Consider the following 27,355-nt stretch of genomic DNA (forward strand, 5'->3'; position numbering starts at 1 on the left):
TTTTAAGAAGTCAACTTATTCAAAACTTTTGTTCGTTATTTTAATTCATTTTTGTTTCTTATAACGTTAAATGTGGTAGTGTTGCTACGCATTGTTTTTTTATGGTTAAAAAAGAAACCTCTTTACCCAAATCGTGAATATATGGAACACAAAACGGTCCACAAAACTGGCCCTGTGGGTAATAATGACAAAAACCAAAAACATAACACAATAACATTTCTTTGTCATCTGACATTTCCTCCTTCTAAGCCTAATCCTATACTGTCAAAAGAAAATTCTATTTTTAAAATTCCATATAAAAGTTCTATTTTTATATGGAACAAAAAATGGAACCCTGCAAGGTGTAGTGATATCTACCATGAACTCTGAGCCTTGTGATGCGAAAAAATTACTGATGGCTCTAATTTTCTTACGGTTTTTACAATTTGAATGTGAATCAAACTTAAAAATTATTTTTAACACCAAACACGAAACTGCACTACGCCGACTATTGTTCTTTTTACGTTAACTGCCAATGGAAAGATAACTTGTGATGGTAAAAGGTTATTTTCTATTTCCTGACGTCATAATGTCCCAGAGCGGCCTGCTGTACCACCAATTTTGAGGTCTGTTACGTTGCAAGGTAGAGGAGAGGCACGCCTTTTCATTCTTATGCGTTTCTTTTTTCGATATTTGTAGATGTAGATCAGATCTGTAATTTCAATTTATGAAGAACATCAGTCAGTTGGTTACTTGAAAAGGGCTAACAGAAGTATGGCCGAAAATGTTTGTAATTTTTAGTTTATTTTCATGTTATTATGTTAAATGCCGTCTGGTTGTTAGGTTTTATTTGTCTACGGTTTAAAAAAATGACCTATCTACCAAAATTGTACTTTAAGATCACTGGGCAAAATATAATTTCCTTGGGTGTCTCACAAAACTTTTAACCCATTCAAATAGCTTTATTTCATGAACCAATCAACATAGTTACAAAAACTAAACTGAAATGGAAAGCTGAGATGTTAACAATTCTGAAAAACAACATGCCTACAATGTAATACTACATCCACAGTAGTAATACAGCAGTTCATAAAACATGCTCCAGATGGCCATCGTTGCGCTGGAGGCATATTTGAGCACGGCGAGCGAAGTTTTTTTTTTTTTTGTCGTATCCAGGCTTACACCCGGTGGTTGAAGATTTAGATTAAGTGGACGGGAAGGCAAGAAAGCCAATCTTCGTGTCCACCTTTAGGCATGCCTTTAGGTGTCCTGCCAAAGACACTGCCGCATGCTCTTGAGCGGTGTCGAATCGGCGCCCTTTTGATTGCCGTTCCAGGGTTCTCACCACTCGGCTATGCAGCCGACGAAGTCGTCAATGACCCGACCACATTCTTCCTTTGGGATGGCCCTGATCTTCTGGGTGATGCCTTGTTTTAGTTCAGGGATGTTCTGAGGATTATCCTGGTACACATTGTCCTTCAGATAGCCCCACAGATAGAAGTCAGGGGGGTTGAGGTCCGGGTAATTCGGGGACCACTCAGGGTCTCTGCGGCGGCTGATTAGGCGGTCTGAGAACTTCTCATCCAACCACGCCAGGGTGACATAAGCAGTTTGGGGGGTGGCACCATCTTGCTGGAACCATTGCTCTGCTCTTAGGAACGGGCTTCTTTCTTTGGCTTTGTTTCTACGCCCCATAGCGGTCCAGAACTGCTGGAGGACCACAAGGTAACGCTCCTTTTTGACAGTGACTGCGTTCTCATTTTCATCTTCGAACTAGATTGGGCCAATGATGCCATGTTTTGAAATTGCAACCCAGGCAGTGGATCTGACTGAGTGCAGGGGCCTCTGTAGCACTTCATCAGGAGGAGAGGTGCCCCAGAACACGTTGTTTTTACTGTTGACATTCCCATACAGGGTAAAATGAGCCACGTCAGAGAACCAGAGGTTGTCAAGGAAGTCAGGGACCTCTTCGACGATGTCCATGAACCACTGGCACATGGTAACTCGCTTAGCCTTGTCTGCATCAGTAAGTTTATGCTTTATCTGGATCCTATATGGATAGAGTTTCAAATCTTCCTCCAGAATCCTCTGTACAGAGGACCGGGTCAGACCAAGCATTTGGGCCCGTTCACGGATCGATTTCTTTGGACTTCTCCCAACGGAGTCCCTAACTGCAGCAATGTTCTCTGGAGTCCTAGCTGTCTTTTTTCTCCCATTTTTTGGTGTTGTAGGCATTGTCTGGTTGTTGTGAAGTGATCCAGTAGCTTGAAACTTTTTGACCCAATAAAAAACGAGTGGTTTTGATGGAAATTTGTTGAAGTCATACTTTTGCCTGAATTTTGACTGCACTTTTTTGTACGATTTTGACTCCAAATACAAAATCACACAGAAAATTTTCGCTTCCTTGGTGTACTTCATCCTTGCAGATCTAAATTTGTTATGGGCTAATTTAGTTAAATCTGAAAAAGAATGAAAAAAGCATTAAAATGGACAAAGTTATGCAAGGTTATACGGGTTAAAAGTTTTGTGAGACACCCTGTACTCAAAAATGTAATGAAAAGTGGTTTTAGGCCTTTCGAGACGCGCCCCAAAAAGGATTGTTAGGAAAACTTGAGAACTGAGATTTTTTTATCAGAACACTGGGATGAACTACTTTTAAGTGTCAATTTTTTTGTAAAGAGTGTAAAATCGGCTGGGCTCTTTGAGCTTGGGATCATTGAGCAAACTCAAAAATTCATTTTAAGCGATAACTTTGAAGTAATATGCCAAAAATTAAACGAATAAAAACAGAGAGAGACTGTTCACCAGGCATTTGATAATAAAAGTAATTTGCGTTCTTCTGGTGACTATTTACTAGGTTACCTCCTGATGTTAAAGATGATAACTAGCTTTTGTATTTCCGACGTTTCGTCAGTCAGCACGACTGACTTTATCAAGGTGGCTAAAACAGGTTAACACAACCTGTTCAGCAACGATGGCACAACACAAAAACATACTGATAAAATGAATAAAGTAAGCAGCAAGAATCAGAATTAAAACACGCAACAAGATACCTAGAGGTTAAACTGAATGCAGTGAATGCCTAAAACCAGTAGGCTACTTTCCAACAGCGTAAATTTATCTATCTATTGGGCCACCGTCAAGAAACATAGAAAAGACATCAGACAAGACAGAAACCAAGGGAATTGGCAATAACAATGATAGAGAAGACGCACTGAGAATGGAAAAGGTGAAGCTAAAGTTAAAGTAATTTTTTGTACACAGAGGGGAAATTCTGACCATCTTTCTGGTTAAGAGCATGTTGTGCTTTCTGGTTTATGTACCACTTTTCTGTAAACAATCTTTTTGTATAATCCTTTTCAGTTTTAAGAACGGTAGCGTTATTAATGGTAGCATTCAGTTTAACCTCTAGGTATCTTGTTGCATGTTTTAATTCTGATTCTTGCTGCTTACTTTATTCATTTTATCAGTATGTTTTTGTGTTGATAGACGATAGACACGTGTTTCGCCCATGAGGCTGGGCTCATCAGTATCGCACCGTATTCTGCCACAAATTTATTCGACCACGGCGAATCGCAGCTGCTCGCTGTACTAGTGAGTGCTCACTGCTCAGCCTTGTGCTGATAGCCGGGAAGAACGCCCCTTTCTTCACAATGTCCTCTGCCCTGGCGCCTGCTGGTTTTGTTGGCTCTTTCTTTGTTTCCACAAAGATAAGAGTTAAACTGACTGGTAAAGCGGTGGTCGAATAAATTTGTGGCAGAATACGGTGCGATACTGATGAGCCCAGCCTCATGGGCGAAACACGTGTCTATCGCTGTCAATTCTTGCTGCAAATCGGCTGCCGAGAAACATATTGTTGATTGGATGATCTGAATGGCTAGCGTGGAAGCTACACCGTTATGGTTGGCGAATCGCAGCTGCTCGCTGTACTAGTGAGTGCTCAGCCTTGTGCTGATAGCCGGGAAGAACGCCCCTTTCTTCACAATACACAAAGATACTTTCGAAGAATCACAAAAAGACTTTTTGCATTCAAGGTTAACTCCAACGCCCAAGACTTCTAAAAAGCTGGAACTCGAGCTCGATTAGCTTTCTATTTACTCACTTGTCTCAGCTCAGGTCATTCAAATACTAACACTGCTGGGATCCACATATCTTTGTGAAGCTGAGTTTTCTACTACAGTTGCTGTTGAGACCAAGGACAGGCTATAAGTTGAAGACTTAAGCTACATTGCACAGTTTCTGGAGTTAAACCTCGCATTAAAAATCTACTTACGGTACTGAAGAAGTAATCTCATGTTGTACCTTGTTGGGGGCAAAGTATGGGGTGAGGCAAGGCATGCAATCACTGCTAAATGAAGGCGAGTCAAAGAAAAGTTAAGATCCACTGAACTAGACGGCAAAGACAAAAAAATTTAAAAAAAACTATGCGCAATTGCGCAGTATATTTCTACAAGTTTTGCTTATTTTTTCCAACCAGATGTTTTTTGTTATTTTCAGATTTATTTCCATACAAAGTCACTTTCAATGTAAGTGATGTTGGCGATGTCAATGTATACGCCGAGCTATCAAATTTGGTGAGTAGCATTCACCTTCACTTCTCGTTCACAATGATGGAGCAGATTGACGGCATTCTAGTTATTGTCAGCAACACAGAAGGCTCATCTTCCACAGTGCTGCGAATCCTTGAAGACCCATCCTTACCAGTGCTACCAAGCCTTGAAGATCCATCTTCATCTGTACTGCCAAGCCTTGAAGACCCATTCTCAGTGCTGCCAAATCTTGAAGACTCATCCTCATCAGTGCTGCCAAACCTTGAAGATCTATCTTCATCAGAGCTGCCAATGATTGAAGACCTAATTTTAACAGTGCTGCCAAAAAGCCTTGAAGATCTATCCGCATCAGTGCTGCCAAACCTTGAAGATCTATCCATATCAGTCTTGCCAGACCTTGAAGTTCCATTTTCAACAGTGCTGCCAAACCTTAAAAACTCAGATTTAACAGTGTTGCCAAACGACGAGGACCCATTTTCAACAGTGCTGCCAAACAACATTGAAGAATCATCTTCATCAGTGCTGCCAAACCTTGAAGTTCCATCTTCAACAATGCTGCCAAATCTTAAAAATCCAGCTTCAACAGTGCTGCCAAAAATTGAAGGCCGATTGTCAAGAGTGCTGCGAAACATTGAAGACCCATATTCATCAGTGGTACAAAACAATAATGACCCATCTTCAAGAGTGCTGACAAACCTTGAAGACTCATTTTCAAAAGTGTTGCCAAACGTTGAGGACTTATCTTCAACAGTGCTACCAAACAGCCTTGAAGACCAATTTTCAACAGCGTTGCCAAACATGGAAAACCCATCCTCATCGGTGCTGTCAAGCATTGAAGACCCATTCTCATCGGTGCTGCCAAGCATTGAAGACCCATTCTCATCGGTGCTGCCAAGCATTGAAGACCCATTCTCAACAATGCTGCCAAACATTGAAGATCTATCCTCATCGGTGCTGCCAGACATTGAAGACCTATCCTCATCGGTGCTGCCAGACATTGAAGACCTATCCTCATCTGTGCTGCCAAATGTTGAGGATCTATCTTCAACAGTGCTGCCAAACAACCTTGAAGACCTATCCTGGTCAGTGCTGCCAAACCTTGAAATTCAAGTGTCAACTGTGCTGAAAAATTTTGAAAACTCAGTTTTAACAGAGCGGCCAAACCTTAAAAACGTTGACGGAAATTTCGTTGACGCTTCCGTGATGCATGAACTCACATTTAGGGTTACAGTTGCTAAAGGATCTCATGTGACATACCGCATGGATTTTGGAGATGGTGTTATTGAATACAAGAGTTCACCTGTTTTGTTTGCCAAAGACATTTTTGTCCACTTTACTCATTCCTATGAAACCAATGGAACGTATACGATTGAAATCACTGCCACCAATCACATTGATCTAAAACAAAAAGTATATTCCAACATAATAAGAGTTTATGAAAAAGTTGACAAGATAGAACACTCTTTAAAACAAGTTGACTACGACGAAAGCCTGTATCAGACAGATATATTTGAAGCACCTTCCGAAGTGTACGTGCTAACATACGGAAAGTCTTATTCATCAAGGTCAGGGGAATTTTTTTTTTATGTTGTGTTAATTTATTTTTGTAAATTATTTCATTACTTTCACATACATTCAGAGCAACATAAACTTATTGAACCATAAATATTAGTAGCCTACAGCCTCTCAGGTACATATAGCTCTACACAAAGTGAAAATTCCATGACTTATTGACTCATTGAGAGGTTACTGATATTATTCGCTTGTTGATTTATGAATATCAGTTTGTATCCTCTTGGATCCTTCTCTTGTATCATGGGCCAATCCTATAGATGTTTGCTGGTACAACCTTTCAATTTTTTTGAATTTTATACATATCTATGCCGCTTGTATTCAATTTCTCGTATTATTTTGGATCCATCTCACATCATTGTTATGTCCATGCTTAGTGACAAATTCCTGTCTTTTTCTCATGTTTTTATTTTTAACAAATTCCAATCATTTTGCACAACTTTTCTCGAACAATTCCCACTTTCTAATTGACAAGAAAATTACGTTTCGCTAAAGTCCGAAATTAAAAATTAAACCAATTCTCATTGGACATATTAATCACTCTTGGAAACTATCATCTCATCCGAAACTTCAAGACAGCTCTCTACTTTCATTTCAATGCACTGAAAAGGTTTTTAACCCTTAGAAGGTTGGGGGGGCTGGCAATTCAAATTTTTGTATGAACAGTTGTATCTCTAAAACCACTGAGGCTGCGACTACGAGATTTATTGACTTTTCCTAACTTTTATTCACCTCTATTTAGCTGAAATTTTGAGCAAATAAAGGTTATAAATTGAGAGATATAAGGCATTTTTCAGCACATCCTCTGAAATATTTCATATTCTATTGTTCATAATTTTCCCACCAGCTGGATGAAAGTAATTAATTTGGCCCATGTCTCGTTAATCCTAACTGTTTCACAGCGTGAAGGGAATTGGTTGTATGTAAAATTATGTAAAAAAAATTTAATCACAACATTGCAATGCATGTTCTTCATTACTCTACCAAAAAATAATGTGTAAACTCACGCTACAATTACAGTCATAAGTCACCTCAACATTTCTACGTATATGAGCAGTTCTAAAATTCACATAGTTTTAATTTTCGGATATGCTCAACGTGAATAATTTTACAAAGTGAATCCCAAATTTTGAAACCGTGCCTTAAGAAATAACAGAAATATCACTCCTAAAGCATAAGAAGAATCGACAGCCCCCCCCCCCAAAACTGAGCAAGTCTCCAGGAGCCCAACCTTCTAAGGGTTAAGATCAAAACATCGGCCTCTGTCTGCAGTTAAAAATGTCGTTTTAGACATTATCTTTAGAAAAAACAAAAACAGAAAGTCAATAAGTCATGTTCTGTAATTTTCACTTTGTGTGGAGCTACATGTAGGCTACTTGAAAGATTACTGATATTTTTTTATTCACATTTTTAGAAATAATTGCAAGATTTCAAAGAGTGAGATAAAAATGTCATTAAATTTCAAGTGAATCTATTGTGTTATTTTTCTGTATCCAGACAATAATTTCAAGTATACAGTAACATATTGCAACAAATCTTGTATTTTTGTAGTGGAAGTGGTAACTCATATTTTCCATTGGATCGCCCAATCCATTTTCATGCTGGAGCTTTGAAGGGGTCGAATGCCACAATGACAATAAAACTTTTAATTTCAAACATCAGCATATCTCTAGATCAAAATCAAAATATTGTTGCTTCAAATTTTGAAACTGGTGCAAATCTTCCCATGGAGAACGGAATAGTTGAAACGTAAGCAAAGTGTCCCTTTAAGTTTATTTTCTAAAAGCTTAATGTTTGGCATTGTTAATATTGCATTGTACCAAAAGGCATTCAAACGAACTAGCAACTGCTTGACAAGAGTATAAAACCTAAGTCTTCTGTACACAAGGTAAGCGTATTAACCATTGCGCCCAGCGGCGTAGTCAGGGAGGCAAAGGGGGCAAATGCCCCACAAAAAGATTTTAAATAAAAAGTTAACACTCTGTTACAGCATCATTTCACAAAGTTCTACTGTTGACTTAGGCTGAAAATACTCTCCGAAGGCGCAATTTTAGGGCACTTTTTCAAAAATTTTAGGGGGAGACCTCCCTACCCCCTGTCGGTGCTCCGCTTTTGGTGACTCCTTGCCGGGATCACTCACATGTGCAAAATACTTATTTGCCCCACCACCAAATTTTGTGCCGGTTACTCCCCTGGTTGCGCCTCTTTATTTCTGTTGACAACCAACGCCTTCACAGCACTGCAGCACATCACCCTCCCCTTATTTTCAACTTTCAAACTAGTAGGCTGTTTCTTCACTATTGCAACGTGCCCTTACACTACATCGACAAACTTGTACCTTCTTTTGGTTATAGTTGGCAAAACAAACGATAAATACGATAAATCCGCCCCGATGGTTTAACTAGTTAAACGCCAAACATTGAGGTCAAGTAACGCTGGTCTGACTCTTGAGGTGTGCGCATGAACAACGCATTTTGAAAACAGCTTCGCACTTTCTCAACAGTAAGCAGAAATTTCACACTGTTAATCACGATGACCGGTCTGCGTCAGTGGTTCAAACCCTTTACAAGTATGCGAACCCGCCAGGGTTGAACCTTGAAAGAATGTTTACAGTTTGAGGAAAATGTTTTCACAATAGTAATCAAGACAAAAATGAGGCAGACATAGAGCTATAACACGTGCAAGCATAATTTTAATAGCAATCTGAATCTTTAAAGTTTTTCTTGCTCAGTACTTTTATTTGCGGCTTACTGTATAACGTTTTTGCAACTAAGTTGGCTATGTAAGCTACAACTTGTAAAATGTGGAAAGGTTTGCTTTATATCAGAATCAGAATAAAGTACAAAAAGGTAGGCTACTTTTGTTTACACAAAACTAAAACAATACTAAAAAGTACTTAAGCATTTTGTTTTGCAATTTTCTTTTTTGATTTTCAGAGATGCAGTGAAAGTAAAACCGCTCGGGGAATTACCAGAAGAGCAACTACAATATCTAAGAGAAGAAGTAATAGAGAAAATCGACACCACCAATTATCTTACGGAAATTTCATTGTTGCTTCGTTTTGCAAATCCTGGACGGGAAATTTTTGAAATTTCTGTCACCAATCCTATCAGCTCCAAAACATTGACCAAAACGATCGAGCTCATTCCACTTATTTTGGGGCTACAGTTTAAAAACTTTGAACCTCCAGTAGCAAATCGAACGTCAAACATATCTTTTACTGTTCAACAAGTTAGTATACAACCTGTCGTAAAAATGTGATTTCTAGTTGAACTATGACCGTACGCCATAACAGTTATTATTATAGACTGAACATATTCACAATGACTTGATATAGGATGCTGTAGGAAAAACTTCCCTGCTTCAACTAATCAACAAACGTCAATTTCTCTGGTTGGGACATAGAATACGACATCTAATAAACTCAGTTTATAATGAAATTCTCCTATAATCAAAACTGATCAAAGGCAAACGAAATCAAGGAAGACCAGCACAAACTTTCATGCGAAGGGTTCGATCTCCTACAAAGCACAGCCAGGAAGAACTGTGACAGTAGGCTGAAAATCGCCAATTATGGAGACTTTTTATTGACGCTATTTTGCACCAATTTGTGTAAAATAAATCATTATTATTATCATCGTAGAATTTTCAGGTTTTACGGGGCATTTTTGTCACTCGTATGCCCCACGCCAGATCACTGGCTAGCCCTGCACGCGTGGCAGTTTCACACTGGAATTCCCACTGGAATAGCAGAAGCTTTGCAATCATTAAGCATAATGCCTGCCTTGATGGCTCGGTTAAGCACCTAACCTTGTGCACGAACGAATCCCAAGATCAAGCGGCGCTAATTCAGTTTTCGGGGTGCGCGATTGAGCAACTCAATATCAAGCACTGCTACCGATTCAGCGGTACCTAGTGAATGGAAGAATTCACAGACAATAACGTCTCAACAACAATAGAAAAAAAATTTTCTCTGTCAATCTCTATGACCAGGCTCTTGTCAGTTTGTGAGATGATTAAGTTTTTTAAGCTTTTTACCAACCGTGTTTTCAAAAATTCCATTTTTTTGAATTTATTCAGATTGGAACTGATACATGCTTTAAACTGGACCCAGGAGATTTTACATACGAGATTGCATTCGGCTTCAACGAGACTTATTGTGTTGAAGAAAGTGGAATGGACCCTAATATCTTTTACGAATTACCTGAAGATATTTCACAATACAAAGCCTCCGATTTTTCGTTTTATAGCTTTGAAGGAAAACCCAAACATGGTTTAGCTCAGTTAAACTTCACATTGCAGCACGTGTATGCCGAACCGTTTTTGACTGAGGTGAATTCGCACTTGTACATTATAATATTTTTTTGTTCAATGTATTTTAAAATGTTTGTTTGGTATTTCTAAATATCAGGGTCAGCACAAGTAGTCTAGCAAACTTGGTGAAAACTTTAAAAACACGAGCGTTGTTTTGGACTGTCGATTTTATCACACTGCATAACATAAAACGTAGGATATTTACAGTAGTGTAAAGCAGAGCTTCCCAAACTGGGGGTCGCGACCCCGCAAGAGGTTGCGTAACGAACTTTAGGGGTCGCAGAAAGTGTACCGGTTTTTTACACAGTACTCTATATTAACACTTCTGTGCAAGTTGTTAACTTTGAGAGTCGCACCCTCAATACCGGTAACCTACTTCTATTTTTTAGAAATTGATGTGGTAAAATGAAATCAGAATTTAAAGCCTTTTTGTTGCAATGTGAAGTAGGATAGCTGTCAAAAGTTAAAGCTTTGAAAGGCTATTAGTGTTGAAAATTGGAGTCGTGATTTTTCTAACGAAAAAAAATCAGCCTGAGTCCACCATTTTCGTAATGACATCTGGTTTTTAAAATTATGCTATTTATCAAATTTGCTTGAAAAACTGAACGAACGTAACTTGTCTTTTTCAAGCAGAAAACATCAATGTTGTTACATTGAATTCTAATTTGAAGCGTTCATCAAAAATAAGAACAAAAAATTTAAACTTTTTCTTCTTCATCCGTTCAGTCGTTTACGACTCTCGGTCACTCTACATGTCATCTTTCTCCACATCTCTCGATCCCAAGCAGCTTCCTTCAACTCATGCCCTCCCATACCACTGTCATTTACGATTGTGTCAAGCCATCTTGTTTTTGGGCGCCCCCTTCCTCTTCCTCCGCTGACCAAACCAAGCATGATGTCTTTTTTCATTGATTTGCTTCTCATTATGTGGCCAAAATATGAAAGTTTCTGCCTGAAGATTCTAGCTTCTAGGGATATGTCCGGTTTAATTTGTTCAAGAATTTTCTCATTTGTTACTTTGGCTGTCCAAGGAACACGCAGTAACCTTCTCCAACACCACAATTCAAATGCGTCAATCTTTCTTCTGTCTGTTTTGTTTATTGTCCATGTTTCGCATCCGTAAGTTGCAATTGGGAATATAATAGTTTTGATCAGCTTCTTTTTTGTTTCTAATTTTATATCCTTGCTCTTCCAAATGCTATTCATTCCAACAAATGCACTTCTTCCCAGCACTATTCTTCTCCTTATCTCTGGTGAGTTATTAGAGTCCCATCTGCTTGAAAATGAACACCAGGTTGAAAATGGTCCATTTGACATGTTCTCATTTACTGAAGAGTTCTTGGCGAACAACGACGCTGATTCAAATGTTATTAGACCTCTGGTTATTAACCATTTATCAAATCTGTTGAAACAGTTTCAAAAGTATTTTCTAGCAAATTACATTGGATCCAAAACCTAATCTATTTAGCCTACAACGCAAAAACAAAGTACGGAGCATCTCTCTCAGGAAGAACTTACTGATCTATCTTCTGATTTGAAGTTTACATTTTCTAGAAATTTATGAATTTTGTGCAAAAAAGCTTCACACTTTTTGGCTTTGCGTTAAAGCGGAATGTCTACCATTCTCTGATTCAGCAGAAGGGCTAACCGCACTTCTGCCGTTTGTATCGACGTATTTGCGTTGAGAATTTTCAGCCACAAAAACTGAAGCAAATGCTAAGCACTAGTTGGGAGGATCGTCTCACCAACGATTTAATTACAATGATCAGCTAAAAGCTTCCTCAACCAAGCAAAAATTGATGTAGAATCGTGGTAACAATTTGCCAGTGACATGTCAATCTGGAGGAAAAATCTAGTAAAAGCACGGAATTTTTCGAAAAAAAACAAAAAAAAAACAGCATACAAAAGGCTCAGGAAAAACAAAACATTAGAAAAGACAAGCTAAAAAGACGACGTTCTCCGCCCTCCACACAATGTGACTTATGCCAACGTCTTTTCCACCATAGACTATGGGCTTCCAAAGCCACATCCGATATGACCATCCAAAGCGAAACTCGATTTGATGACAAAACTAATGTTCGGACACGAGCTGAATCTGACAACAATTTGTACGAGTCAGCGTTTCCAACGTTGAAAATAAAACAAATACCATCAAAACCAAACAGCGTATAAACATCATTGAAACAGCCTTGGGGCTAGCATCAACAAACATTGACCCACGGCTGGACTTGCTTTGTAGCAAAATCAAATCTTTGTCGTATCTATCAAACTGAATAAATGTGTTTGGTTTTTAGTTTTTTTTTTGGTAGGCTACATGAAAATTGTAAACTGTGAAGTAGTAGGCTTGGAGTATGGTTATTGGTTGTTTTTAGTTTTCATTTGAATCAAACCTTTCCATAAATATCACAAAGGTATATTTCACGCTGCTTATCATTTTTACCGTGAAGAGTCGCGAAAATTTTTAGGAGATTGAATGGGGTCGCGAGCAAAAAAGTTTGAGAAGCCCTGGTGTGAAGAACGAAGTATTGCGGAAAGTAACCACTTAATGATAAAATAATCGCGTATTATAAAATTCTCTTTTGTGCTTTACAGTCTGACAAGAGAACACGGCGGTTGCGTAACCTACGTAAAAGACTTTTTTAAATCATATTTTTTTTTTAAATCGTTGCTTCGCAATTTTCGAATTGATTTTTTGGAACCCGCTTGACACTTGTTAAAATATCTTTCACTGCGTTAAATATCGGTAACAACTCGTCCAGTGAAAATGACTTAAAAGTTACAATATTGAAAGTTGACTATTTAGAGAAAACGAAAGCTAGCAAACCTTTATCATGGCAACTAATTATTATTTTGTGTGTTTCAGATCAAGCTCACTGCGTTTAATCGCGTTTCGCAAGTTAAAACATCTCGTGATGTTGCAATCACTGAAATATTATGTGACTACCCTAGTGTTAGTATTGAAAAGCAACCAGGGAATTCTCTTTCTTCACCAAGACAAGTATTGAGCTTTTTGGAATTTCGTGTGTACACATTGATTCGAACCAACTGCAAATTAACCAGCTTAACTAATATCACTTGGCAAGCCTACCAAATCACACCAGCAGCTCCACAGCTATTGTTTGATAATAATGAAGAAATAAAAAATGATACTGAAGGTTTTGTGAAGTTACCAAAGTCAGCAAGTGCTTTCGTGTCACAACAACACAACTACAGACCAATCCCGGGTCTCGCGTATACGTCCAACTCTGAAGATATCACCATTAAGTCGAGATTCTTGGATGTTGGAATGCATTTGATTTGCGTCAACGTGGCTATGCTCAAAGTGATCGGCATCAATACTACTGACTGCGTTTTTATCAAGATCGTCCGTCCACCACTTATAGCTGGCATCGCATTGGGAATTCGACGAGCCGTTGGCTATGGCCAGTTATTGACAATGGACGCTTTATCGGCGTCATACGACCCGGACCAACAAACTTTAGCTGATGTTGAAAATCCATCAACACGTCAGCCATCAACTCTACTCTTCAAAATGTCCTGTCCGTTCGCAGTTGAGAATAGTTCAGCTGATGGACAAAGTCTCGATGAGAAGTCGCTGATGTTCTCTGATTTAAATGGTAGGTTAATTCATTAATATGTCCAAATTTACTTATCTGAAGTTGGTTATGTAATGTTATTTTCTGTTCACGGTGGCCTGGAAATTGTGATTTCCAATTTGGAGTTCCGAAAATTGTAAGTTGTGGGTTCCAAAAAGTACAATAGACAGAAATGACAGTCTATGCAAAGACAACATATTTCATCAACATTCCAACTGACTTTTGTGGTAAATAAATTCATCATTTCAGATTCTAAAACTGCTCATGTATGAAAATTTTCTCTCTGTAGAGTATTTATAGTGTATTTGTATTCGAAATGGCGTACCTGAGTTCCGCGTTGCCAGCCAAGTACGTCATCAAAAAAATTAACCAATCAAAAGCGCTTGAATCAAAATGACTTTTTTAAGGCCATTTTTCAAGTTCTGACAACAACAAAAATATTATATGTTAAAAAAAACGTTTTATTTCATTGAGATCTATGAAAATAAAAGCCAATAAATTGTGTTTGCAGTCTATTTTTAAGCATTGAATTGCAACAGCTAATTTCCTGTCCTAAGTTGCAAAATGGCCAAAGCCCAAAAGCCTACCAGGCCTAATTCAAAAAATGGCCATACTAGGCCAAGTTTGAAAAATCCATATTTTATGGCGAGCTCTTTGACAAGATACTCAACAGCGAATCTGGCAGCTCTTGTACGAAGCTATAAGTTAATGCTACAAGTTTGAAGTCCGTATAGATAAAGTGGATACTGGGCCTTGAAAGGGTTTCATGTCGAAAAACCTTAAAAGGTAGCTGATAAGTAAACAAAATTACTTCAAAAGTTTTTTTTATGTTTTCAGGTTGGAGCAATGAGACGTTCTGTGAATGGATCACCATTGACTGTGGAAATGCTTTCAAAGTGATTGAGTTTCAGACTGTTCGATTGGTAACTGACAACAATCCGTAAGTTTGTTTCCCAATCAACTTTAGTAGAAAGTTTTTCATAATTTTGCAATGTTGAGGCCACTGTTAGTAGATCTGTTTTGTTTGTTGGTGCTTGATATAAATCTATCAACACAAAAATACCGACTGGTTTGAGCAAACCGAGTATTCTGATATTGCATTTCAAGCTGACGCAAAAAGTGTTTCGAACTAATTAGTTCAAGCAAACAAAATTTCTTTCACAAGTTTAGTAAGTTTCAATAGAATACTGGCCAATAGTGGCCATGTGTTAGGTTCGATTTGTAGGTTCCATGTTTGCTGAATATCCAAAAATCGCTTTAGTCAAAGTTGGTATTAGATTCACTCGTGATTGTTCAAAGTTAGAACTTTTACCCAAGTCCCTGTCAGGTCACTCAGGTATTGCTTCTGCTTAGTATCTTACAGTGGTCTGCTTACTTGATCGTTGATGTGTATATTTTCAATGCATTATTTTCATTTTTGTCTACTCTTGAATACGATTTACTTTCATGTCAATTTGTTTTCATATAAAAGCGATTGGAATACAACTGTTCCAACCAACATCAACAGCTTCCACTGTGTCGGTGACACGTTTTGTAACGTCACAGCCAAAGAATGGCTCGCCAACCACTTTATGTCCTATGGCTATAACATATCTGATGATAATTCAACCTATTGTTTGGAAATAAACTTTAGATGCAGAGTACCAGGTATGCATGAAATGAAGCTTGATATTATTTTAATTTAACAATATTTTCTAAGTAAACAACTTCCAAAAACACCACAAGAACGTTGCAGTCCTAACACTTAACTGATGTTGGTTATTGCTCATTAGGATTTTTTTTCTTAGTTACCGTAAATGTTGGCAGATTATAACAAGACTTGTTAAATCTTACAGCTTACAGTTGTCTTAGTTTCAGCTACATTACAGAAAATTCTGATCGTTTTGACTTTGTTCAACCTAACAAGCCCTGCATACCATCTGGCTATTATCCGAAGCTTGGAGGAAGAAGCAGTGCAAGTTGCTTTGCCATCACTTCAAGAACTTTCAATGAGTGTGGGATCATGGAGGTAAAAGTTACTGACATCTTGCAACAGCACAAATGATTTTTATTACATTTGCTTGACAATATTTTTTATAAACAAATTTATAACAATACGAAGAGTTCCAATATTTTTGTAAAAGCATGAATAGGCTCATAATACGATAATTAGTTCAAGGGATGTTATTCCTGAAGAGGACATCTTGTGATGTCGAAAACGTTCGATATTTAACTGTTGCGTAGTTTTGTGTTTCTATATGTAATAAACTTTAATATGTTAAACTTGATAACATTGCTCGGCTTCGTATGCCTATGGTTCAACAAGACAAACTCTCTACCAAAACTCTATCAAGGGATCAAAACGTTTTTTGAGGTTGTGAAACAAATATTCACAAACATTTTTCTACAAAGTTACTTTTAATTTTAAAGATCGACTCGAATCTCCTTCAGTCTCATTTAACTTACATGGTCCGTGTCGAAGTCATCTATCCCTTGTCCTCCAGAATGAAAATTGGATCTCAGGCGTTTCAGTTCACTTTGGGCGAGCCTCCTAAACTCAGGTGAGCCTTGCCAATAAATTCAAAAGACTTTCATGTTGATGGCTTCTGAAGTGGCACAACGTTGAGGAAGCTTCAAGCGTTTGTTGACAACTTTTGTTTTCAAACAACCAAAACAACTCTTGAACATGTTATTGTGTTCACTGCTAAACCAATGAATGAGCAATTATCAGTACGTATCATTTTAACAACAACAATAAAGCATTAAAACGTGTTCATTTTTGGAAAGTGTCACCTTCGTCCATATTCCTTACAGCAGCTATCGTCCATTTTTAGAATAAACTGCATCGTCAATTGCGATATCAAAGTCAATCCGCGGACAGCAATTTCTGTTGGAGCTTCCAGAATAAACGAGTTTGATGAAGTCGTCCATGACAACAGTACGTCACCAATCGTATACAAATGGTCCCTCCTCCAGGTCGTTGGCAAACAACGCAGACGAAGAGACACTGGGGAGGAAGATGTGGATTTACTTCCAGTTCTTGGTTTTGAAGCCTTTGCTGCAATCGGTGATTATTTGTCGAATGTAATTTCACAATCATAAGATTCCATGTTTTAAAACTGCGAACTGTTCCAAACACCAACCATTGCATATAATTAGAAATTTTATCTATGTTATGCAAATTTTTTGTGGTCTTTTTCCAAGATTATTTAAGGCCTATAGAGCCAAGTATGCCAAACGTACAGTATATCTCTGTTTTATGTATAGAAGTTTGCTTTATGATGAGTTAATTATAAAAGTCGCGCGCTGTTTCTACGAAATCATTTAGGTCAAATACTTCCAAATGACAACTGTCAGGTAGACAGACACCGCACAAAAACCTTATTCAACTTTGTCGACCTGCAAGTCAATTTTTTCCATGCAAACAATTCAACTCCCGTGTAATATTATGGCCTTTCAAACTGCATAAGGAAAGCAAACGTCTATTGAACGAGTAATCGAGTGTTTACTGTTGAATGTAATTGGTTAAAGAAGTCCATGATCGGTTTGTCTGGCTGCTACTGACCAGCTGGCCCAATCGTAATCCCTCTAGGATGCATTCATAACTGCCCTATTTTTCTTGTCAAACATATTATTAACAAAAATTTTCTACAAATTAAAAAACAAAATTCTTACATCACAAACCACTGAAATTGTAGATGGGCAAACTCCAAGCTAACGTCTGCGGTTCAAAGACAGCGGCTCTCTAGCTTGGTGAACGGCGTAGTTTAGTTGACCATGGCAAGCGGCAACGTCTAACTATCGTCTCGAGTGATTGGGTCTGCCTTAATAGATCTAACCTATAACACACATAAGAAACTTCTACAATTTAGCTGAAAAAGTAACTTTGTCTGTATAGGAATGCAAACATAAACATTTGCACAAACGCTCAACGTCCATCTAAAGGCTCATACTTTAAAACAGTTAACTTTAATTCCGTTTTTCAGGGACCCAAGGTAAATACTTTGTCATTCAACCTGGTTTGCTGGAGCCGATGGTGAGGTACAGAATTCAGTTGGTGGGTTCTGTAGTTGGCGCCTCTCCTGGTTTGACCGAAACCGAACTGAGTTTGAATCTTTCTCCGTATAACGGCGATTGCTCTGCAGCGCCACAAGAAGGTGAATCTAAAGAAACTTTTTACCACAAAAAATATCAATGCAAATATAAGACATAAAAATTTAGAGAGAGGGAATTTACGTCGCTTTCATTGAATCTTGATGTAATATTGTCGATAATTTCCACTTACTTTAAACTTTTCTATATTATGGTTTTTTCGTCTGGAAATCAATGTGTTTTTAAACGCTCACTAGCACGATCATCATTTCAAAATTTATTTATCATTTTTAAGCTGTTTTTACCTGGCGCAGTGTTGCATTTCTCATCAACTAGTCTACCAGTTGAGCAAATTGTATTTGAATTATTTTCAGCAACAACTGAAACAAAACGTTTTTTTTTTTCAACTTTACAACTATTAATAGCGAAGAACAAATGACGAAAAGATTAATTTGCTCTCTCTCTCTCCATTTTGCTTCAAAGAAACCTAGTCTTCATCCCGAAACATTAGAGTCTTGTCTGCAGTGGCTCCTCCATTTATCTATATTGTTGGTATCTTCAAATTTTAAGTTAGTGTTTGTCAAAGAAAATCGTTATGTACTGTATATCTTAACATTCATTGGTAAGTCATTCAAATGTCTCCTGGTGCACCTACTGACCGTGGTCCTTTTACAACAAATGTTTCTGACTATATGGTAGGTCTTGCTGTAAACGAAACCTTCACAATCTCATGCACTGATTGGAAAGATGAAGGGATTAATGTTGACAGGACAACTTATATCTCTCCTAATGAGTATTCGTTGGTTTACCAGGTGCGTACAGGCTATGTATATGTAGCCTATATTGCTGCATATCTTTAGTCACGTTGTCATAATCTTGCTGTGTTTTAGTCAAAAATGATTCAGATTTTGATATTTGTTCTGACACTTAACAGCGCCCTAGCATTGCAAGACCAAAATTGACTGTTGTCATTATGCATAGATTTCATCACCGGCGAATACCTAATGTGGTCTCTCATGAACGATCTGTTTCAAAAATTATGAGTTCTGTATATTTTTTGCTAAAATTAGTTAATGTTTCAAGACCTACTTCTATAAAATAAAGACAATTTAAAAACTATTAATTATCTCAAAATGTCTTTTGCAGTGTATGTTTTAAATATTGTTTAACATTTAATTAGATTTATTACCGGAAGTCCGAAGATTCTTTATATTCATTGTTGCTGTATGGAAGCGAGCCGGTCGTGACTGGATTATTCCTGCCTCCTGGTTTAGAGAAAAATGATTTCAAGTAAGCTATATTGTATCAGCAAATAATAATACTGTAAAATACAGGGGAGATATACGGCCTATTATACATTTTTTTCTTCTTCTTTTGATCTCTTATATTCAGCTTACATTAAAATTACACTAAATTTTCAGAGAATACAGCCAAGGTCAATGTTGATTGACGGTACAAATACCTTGAGAACCAAATTCATTTTTGCGAAGTTACAGCTTATATACACTTTTTTTAAGGGTGTGTAATAGGTCCTACCCCTGAAGGGCCTAATATACACAAGCAAGCAATGAAAAAAAAATACTATATTTTTTTGACTTTTTATTAGAAAAATAAACACAAAAAAATGTGAAGCTTAACCAATTAATGTTTATAGACACCTTTCATTGCCAAATTAAAATTAATTTATTTTGTTTGTTTGTTTATCTTTATCCTGCATTGCGGGAAAGCGGACTTGAGCGCTATGCATCGGTGTACGCCTTCCGACGTACACCTGACCCACGCTGCAGCCGACGGCAATGTCTTTTTCCGGTTGTCTACTCTATTTATGACTTAAATTTGGTACTACCCATTACTCGAAATCGATCACTGGGTAGAGGCAATTATCGTGAAGTTTCTTGCCCAGAGAAACAACAGCAAGTGCGGGTGACTGGAGTCGAACATGCAGGCTCTCGACTGCGAGCCCAACCCGCTAACCACTCGGCTATTGCTGCCGACTGCCGATTACATCAATAGCTAATAACTGGGGAGACACGTCTCTGGAAGACAGCGTCAAACCCTACTCCGCCACGGGCCAAAATTTACCTTATGTGTTGAAATGACTTTCGGGGCTTAGTCTACATGTAACATCATGCTGCTATAAAATTAAGTTTTCATGCTAAAACATCCTAAATTTAATTTTTTTGGTGCTTTGGGCTCACTGTATAGTAGGTACTGGGAGTCATTGTGCTATCGGTCCTTCAGTGAACCATTTTTACTTCCTAAGTAATGTAAAAGTATTTACACAAGCAATCATTCTTAAATTTTGTGACACCTTAGAGTCAAAAATTAAGATTAACTACCACATAACAAACAACAAAGAGATACAAACTTTTCAGAAGATCCTTCATGACAAAAATTATTACTTTACTATAGGAACTTCCAAAATCTTACTTTTTTATCCCAAAACTGAAAATCCTGTTTTTCTCTTAAACCAGAAGCTTTCATCACACGAAATTTCACACAACGTAGTTGGACTAAAATCTTGATCCAAAATCACAAAAACTAAAAACTTATATTTTAAAGTAAGGAAAATATGACGTTGTATCATAGTTTTTGCATCTTCCCTGCAGATAAGATAAAGTAAAAAATGAAAAACAGAAATAGAATCATCATGCTTTTCACCTTTTTTAAACCGAGAAGCCGGAAGGGGGATTGGAAGACAGTAACTACTTTGTATCACAAATTAAATTCCTGGTTTGAAGGGAACGCTAGTTGTTTTGTTTGTCGTATCCAGGTTTAGACCTGGTGGTTGAAGATTTAGATGAAGTGGACGGGAAGGCAAGGAAGCCAATCTTCGTGTCCATCTTCAGGCATGTCTTTAAGTGTCCTGCCAAAGACACAGCCGCATGTTCTAGGGCGGTGTTGAACCGGCACCCTTTAGATTGCCGTTCCAGGGCTCTCACCACTCGGCTATGCAGAAACGCTGGTAACCTGCAAACACCGGCTGTTGTAATTGCTAGTGCATCGATCACTTTGACGGCTTTACCGTTCAGATTGGCGTCACCTTGAAATTTAAACTTTTTCAGAGTTTGGATTCAAGTTCGAATTGTCGATGAGTATGGTGCACAAGCTTCTGTCAATTTAACAGTTCGAGTGCTGGAATCTTCGGTACGTAAAGTCTTCACTAAAGTTTCACACTGAATGATTCCACCTGGTGCACTGAGTGATGAGCTGAAAATATAAAAGATGATATATAATCTATTATTAAGCCTCAGTGCTACATGAACATGTAATTTGGCCTGCTTTGTAGCCCCACTTCACTGTTGCTTGGTACCTACGGTGAAAAAATGGTTCTAATTAGATTTAATGCTTTTCACTTTGCTCAAGAGGCATTTGCTTCTAGTGAAAGGGGACTCTGGTTGTGGAGCCTTCATTTCAGTATGGGATGGGTTGTTCTTGAGTTATTTTTTCAATTGCAAAAGTCTTGCCTCTTCTTTCTGTTGAGGATAAAGACTTTTTCTTGAATTGACCAAGTAAATTATAACAACTCATTACAAGCGCACAATAGACAGAGCCTTAAATACAACTCAGTCGTCCTTACTAACTTAGTTGTGGTTTCTTTTCCATAACTATAGTTGTCACGGTTTATTTAACCCTATCTTAATACGAGCTGTTTTCGTACGCGAAAAGCACGTCACGTACAATCTTAGCCCCGTGCTAATTAATCGCTAACCATGGGAGCTATGAAAATCACAGAGCCAAAATAGTTTACAAGATAATAGCAATGTGTATTGTAGGGATAGAAATTAAATTTTTGCCCAAAAAAGTCATTGAAATAAAGGGTTTGAGATGAAAAGACATCCGAAAGTCTGGTTTTATTCTACTTTCCCAAAAATACCTTAAAATTGAAATTTTTTAATTACAACATAGCATAAAGTAATGCTAAACTAAACAAAAAATTACTTTTGCTCATAAATATAAGGATTTTTTTGGGCGTTTTTACATTTCAAAGTAATTGCACTAGCATTTATATTACACTTACATTAAATTATATATATCTGGCATTGCACGAAAATGTCTAGCCACCTGAGACGAAATGCTTATTGTGAAGGGCAGGAAGGTAGAAAAATGACCAGTGCAGGTTTAGAATATTTGCAAAGAACAAAAACTAAAAGTCAAGAAATTGCACATTTCTAGCATATTTCCTTTTGAGAAATATTTCACTACTAAAGTGGGGCGTCCTCATAAAACCCCGTGTCGCTACAGATAGGGTTAACATTAGATCGATTAAGATGTGGCCTGCTTCACAAAATCTATTTGCTATGTATTCTCTTGCTTCAGGATCTGTCCAATGACAAGTTGGGAAATATAACTTCAACCGAAATTGCTACATCAAACGCACAAAGCATCGCTCAGCTCTCTTCGTCAGTGTCGGAAATTCTAAATCAACAGGTACCAATCTTATTGCATTTAAACGAAGGAAAAACGCCTTTAAAGTGAGCTTGTTTGAAAAGAATGCTTGCAATCGTTTTATAAACCGGGAAGAAATGCACAATATTCAAAACTGATATTCCAATATTGCTGGTCAGTTAATGAAGTATTGAATGTCCAAGAAGGAGAGTCGCACCAAATACTGTGCATGGTCAACTGGTGTCTGATGCATTGGTGTGTTTGAGTCGCACAAGACGATAAAGAAACGACAATTGTAGTTTCATAAGCTTTTAACAAGTGGTACTGTGATTGGTGATGTCACACACAACAATAAAACCACGGGAAACCGTGGAACAACTTTCAGGCAATCCGGACATAGAGAGGAAGTAACGTGACTCAAGATACTATGCAAATGCTACGTTGGCTATCATGCAAAAGAAAAAGCCGAATATTTTTAACATGTTTTCTGTTGTTTATTCATATCAGGCTGAAACAAGCAGCAACGCTTCATCTGTTACCAATGACGAGAAGGAAGTTGAATTCCAAGTTAGATCTGGACTGCGAAGTGAATTAGTTGATGCTGTTGTTGGAAAAATCAACACAGACAGTGACCTTGACGGTAGGTTTTGAACTTTTATTTTAAAGTTGAATAATATGAGAAAGTTTCATGGATTTGTGGAAATACAGTGTGTTCAACAACTGCTCAACAGTCAACTCTAACCTACCTTCTTACAACTACAGAACGTTGATACCTCGTGGTGATCAATGTGTTTGTGAAGGGGATGGTTTGTAACCGTTTGTTTAAATTGCTTTCGTCAGGTATCCAACAAGTTTGTAGCACCCTAACCAGCCTAACTGCAGTCTCGGAGGAAGTCACAGAAAGCACTCAAATTGTTGCCATAGATGCTTTGTCGGAACGAACGAACCTTTTGTCGAGGTGAGAACAGTTCTTGTTTTACTTTTGCGCGGTAGGCTACTTACAAAATTATTATAGTCAGTCTAAAATCCTCTCTCTCTTTCCGCCGGTCACAATAGTTTCAGACGAAGACATTGTTTCAATACTTTTTTTAACCTTTATCAATTGTTTCAATTAATTTTGTCGACTAATTTTATCAATGCTTTGTGCTATTAATACAATAAAAAATTAGACTTTCAGATACTAAAACAGCTGTCGACGTCGAAGAAACTGCTTCGATGATGATCGCTGGGTTTGAAAATGTTGTGAAGTCAGCCCAGAGTCAGATGGTCTCCAACCTGGACAGCAGCGATTCACATTCAAGTCTTGTGCCCCAGCCAATCTTCTCTGAACCACCAGCTCCTCACATATCTTCCAAGATTGTTTTAGATGAAGAGGAGAACTTCTTATCCCCAGAAGAGCGAGAGGAACGAAGATTGACTCAATCACTTGAAAAGTCACAAGTTCGATCAAAAAATAGAAATCAGGTGAAATGAAAAAACCTTAATCGAAGAGCCCCTAATAAAACCCTAATCGAAAAATAAAGAGCTCAAAATGTAGATACTAAGCTTATGTTTACAAAAACGTTTCAAAAATTATAACCTACTGTCTTCATATTGGGTGCTATAAATATTATATTTATGATACTAAAGATTAAGATAGTATAGTTTTCGAAACGTTTGCTGAACATGAGTTTAGTATCAAATATCTAAGCTCTTTATATTTTGATTAGAAAGAAATTTTTCTCTGAACAATTGTTACCAGCTTCCTAGCTGGGCTTTAGTAAGACCATGGCCACCTGGAGATGCGGCCTGATTTGTCACATTTTGCATATTTTGATTACAGCTACTGCTAGTGCTTGACTGACATTTTTTGAGATATTTTTACTTTTTGCGGTTTCCCAATGACAAAAAACTTTTTTGTTGCCTTGGGGAAGCAGTAGCAAATGAAAAAAAGGAAGTTGAAAAACGCAAAATCAGACTGTGATTGAAAATTAACAGTCTGACTAAAATCTACAAAATCAAATTTTCTTTGTTTTTCAACATGTGAGGATGTTAAAACCTATTGTGTCATCTGGGGAAAAGAATAAAGAAAGCGTAAAAATCTAATTTTTAGAAAAATTTATTTAAACGTTCGCCCAAAGTTAGAAAAATCTGGAAATTTCTGCAAAATGTGACAAATCAGGCCGTGTCTTTAGGTGGCCATGGTAAGACTCTGATTTGGTTGTCGAAATTCAAAATTTAATTAGACACCAGTTTCCAACCATATTCACCAGTTTAGAGTTGTATCTTGAAATGTGTTTCTTACCAGACGAAAACTGTGGGACTGAAAGCATTAACTTCCGTCAACTCAATTTCGGGATCTCTCTTGAAGCAAAAGATACCGGGGGAGCCTGTAGTTAGGTTGAAATCGCAGGGAATGAAGTTAGAAGTTCAGAAGAGTGACCCCGCCGAGTTATGCAGAACTCTAGCCCAGAATATTTCAACAAACTGTAAGTGTTGGTATAAATAACCTAAACGGAATCAACAATGTCAGTTTGACTACATTGTTGGCTACGCTATAAAACCTGGGCATTGCTGGCTGTTGCTTTGCTTTAATTTTCCTTGTCGCGTAAGAAAACAATCAGAGTGTCAGTAAGCACGGTTGTCTTGCCATCTGATCTGTTTGGCCCAGGACCAGATAAAGTGGTTGTCTGGAGTGTGTCACGGCATACTACAAACATTGATTTCACGTGTAAGCTAGCTCTTCAGGTAGCAATATGGTCAAAATTGTTTGTAGGGGAGGGCTGCGTAAAGGCTTTAAATTCCCCAAACAACTTGTTATTTCACTTCATATCTTATGCATCATATTTCCGCTATTTTACTGCAGAAAGAAACTAAGTACATAGACCATATCATGACCTTAGCTTTTCACTGTACATTGGAATCCACATTTTGTTTCACAATTTGCAAGTGTGTGATGCGTCCTTCACTCTGCATTGCACGTCTCACAAAAAGTGACAACGAATGTTTAAATGTGGTTTTCATTAATAAATGATAAGCTTAATATCAATGCATGATCATTATTTTTAGCTACACCTTCATTCCTATCCAGTATTTTACTGAGTAGTCATGTTGATATGTCTGACTGCGATGCTGGGGGTGATGAAGAAGCGGTTGAAACCGAGGTAAGTTTTCTCTAACATTTTATGTCAAAGAACTTCAATGAACTTCAGTGAACTTCAGTGAACTTCAGTGAACTTCAGTGAACTTCAGTGAACTTCAGTGAACTTCAATGAACTTCAATGAACATCAATGAACTTCAATGAACTTCAATGAACTTAAGTGAACTTCAATGAACATCAATGAACTTCAATGAACTTCAGTGAACTTCAATGAACTTCAATGAACTTCAATGAACTTCAGTGAACTTCAATGAACTTCAGTGAACTTCAATGAACTTCAATGAACATCAATGAACTTCAATGAACTTCAATGAACTTAAGTGAACTTCAATGAACATCAATGAACTTCAATGAACTTCAGTAAACTTCAGTAAACTTCAATGAACTTCAATGAACATCAATGAACTTCAATGAACTTCAATGAACTTAAGTGAACTTCAATGAACTTCAAAGAACTTCAATGAACTTCAATGAACTTCAGTGAACTTCAATGAACTTAAGTGAACTTCAATGAACTTCAAAGAACTTCAATGAACTTCAATGAACTTCATTGAACTTCAATGAACTTCATGTTAAGAGGTTATCTTTTGAGTAGCCTACTATTAATTATTGTATCTAATCAACTGAAAACTGCTTTTCAAAAACGTTTTTTTACTTGCAATATTTTAACCAAAGGCCACTTCTTGTATGTGTTGACAGCTGCTCGAGTTATCGGACAATCCTTATATTTGGGACGGAAGCGCCGATTTTGTCCGTTCCTCGGTTGTCAGTTTGTCCTTTAAGTTTCCAAACGGAACAAAACCTTTCCAAGGCAAAAATAAGTAAGAATATATTTCAACATGATTTATATTGATCAGTGTTCTGCATAATACCGATCCTCAGACTTTGGTAAACCAAGTTTGATTTCATTTGTTGCTGCAAAATTTGCTGATTTCTGTTTGTTTCATATTTTAGGACTTAAATATTTGAGAGAAAGAATAATAATAAAAACAAAATTTTTCCATAGCAGCTAACGTGCAATCCAAGTCGCGCGGCTGTGAGTGGTGAAAGCACATTTGTTGTAGCCTACCCATCAACTAATATCATGCTTGTGTTTAATACTCAAAGCTAACGAAACTAATGATAAGATTCCTTTTCACCCAACTTGTATCTTCTATGGAAGAGCTTTTTTTCGTAGGCTATTGTGGCTAAATTTTAAGACATGTGTTTGCTAGCTACTGCCTGGTGCCGTCCGAGACCAGGCCCTCTACACCAGGGGTCCGCAAATAGTAGGTCGCGACCCAAATTTGGGTCGCGAGACCATCCACAGTGGGTCGCAAAACGGTTTAAACTTACCATAAATATAACTTGTATGGAAAAAATAAATACAATCATATAGACTTTGATGCGCTGAGTTTCGTACGATTTGGTAGGCTACAACAAAATTTATACTTTCGATTGCAGTACAGTAGCTAAGCCCACGGTTATATAGCCACCTTGAGGCAGGGCATAAAACCTCTCTCAGCTTATCTCCAGAACTGGCGACTGAAACTCAGCGAAACCAAAACATTGGCGGCAGCTTTCCACCTCCATAATCGGGAAGCTGATCGTGAGCTACATGTTCAGAACAATGGAAAACTTCTGTTCTTCTGCACCGAACCAAAATATTTTGGGGTGGCACTATGACAGATCGTACACACACCGCCACCATTTGGTGTCACTGCGCAAGAAAATAACATCCCGCGCTGCACTACTCAAACGCCTG

The 27,355-nt window shown here is 37.7% G+C and overlaps 3 protein-coding genes across 3 annotated transcripts in view; 2 read left to right on the plus strand and 1 right to left on the minus strand.

The window, feature by feature from the left end:
• Nucleotides 1-1,752: 1,752 nt before the first annotated feature.
• On the minus strand, nt 1,753-2,214 carry LOC145787255 (uncharacterized). Its single transcript, XM_082598969.1, has one exon. The coding sequence runs from the start codon at nt 2,212-2,214 to the stop codon at nt 1,753-1,755; it is 462 nt and encodes a 153-aa protein (XP_082455095.1).
• Nucleotides 2,215-4,586: 2,372 nt separating this feature from the next.
• LOC145787256 (uncharacterized) lies at nt 4,587-14,955 on the plus strand. Its single transcript, XM_082598970.1, has 6 exons — nt 4,587-6,094; nt 7,653-7,850; nt 9,038-9,332; nt 10,182-10,433; nt 13,279-14,032; nt 14,849-14,955. The coding sequence occupies exons 1-6, from the start codon at nt 4,587-4,589 to the stop codon at nt 14,953-14,955; spliced, it is 3,114 nt and encodes a 1,037-aa protein (XP_082455096.1).
• Nucleotides 14,956-15,967: 1,012 nt separating this feature from the next.
• The window catches only part of LOC145787391 (polycystin-1-like protein 2), a 31,732-nt gene continuing 20,344 nt past the window's right edge, over nt 15,968-27,355 (plus strand). The window contains exons 1-14 of the mRNA XM_082599128.1: nt 15,968-16,019; nt 16,421-16,551; nt 16,825-17,057; nt 17,977-18,147; nt 18,782-18,894; nt 19,263-19,372; nt 21,148-21,229; nt 22,403-22,513; nt 22,979-23,111; nt 23,312-23,429; nt 23,641-23,935; nt 24,759-24,939; nt 25,520-25,614; nt 26,311-26,432. Of these exons, the coding sequence (XP_082455254.1) occupies nt 16,014-16,019; nt 16,421-16,551; nt 16,825-17,057; nt 17,977-18,147; nt 18,782-18,894; nt 19,263-19,372; nt 21,148-21,229; nt 22,403-22,513; nt 22,979-23,111; nt 23,312-23,429; nt 23,641-23,935; nt 24,759-24,939; nt 25,520-25,614; nt 26,311-26,432 (1,901 nt within the window). The 5' untranslated portion in view covers nt 15,968-16,013. The remainder of the gene's footprint in view (nt 16,020-16,420; nt 16,552-16,824; nt 17,058-17,976; nt 18,148-18,781; nt 18,895-19,262; nt 19,373-21,147; nt 21,230-22,402; nt 22,514-22,978; nt 23,112-23,311; nt 23,430-23,640; nt 23,936-24,758; nt 24,940-25,519; nt 25,615-26,310; nt 26,433-27,355) is intronic.

Source organism: Aplidium turbinatum, chromosome 18 (genome assembly GCF_918807975.1).
Source record: "Aplidium turbinatum chromosome 18, kaAplTurb1.1, whole genome shotgun sequence".
Classification (NCBI taxonomy): domain Eukaryota; kingdom Metazoa; phylum Chordata; class Ascidiacea; order Aplousobranchia; family Polyclinidae; genus Aplidium; species Aplidium turbinatum.

Excerpts from the sequence above, each read along its gene's own strand:
- LOC145787255 (XM_082598969.1), bottom strand. The coding sequence starts at position 2,214 with ATGCCTACAACACCAAAAAATGGGAGAAAAAAGACAGCTAGGACTCCA.
- LOC145787256 (XM_082598970.1), top strand. The coding sequence starts at position 4,587 with ATGATGGAGCAGATTGACGGCATTCTAGTTATTGTCAGCAACACAGAA. Across the intron at positions 6,095-7,652 it reads GGAAAGTCTTATTCATCAAG|TGGAAGTGGTAACTCATATT; the intron begins GTCAGGGGAATT and ends GTATTTTTGTAG. Across the intron at positions 9,333-10,181 it reads TATCTTTTACTGTTCAACAA|ATTGGAACTGATACATGCTT; the intron begins GTTAGTATACAA and ends GAATTTATTCAG.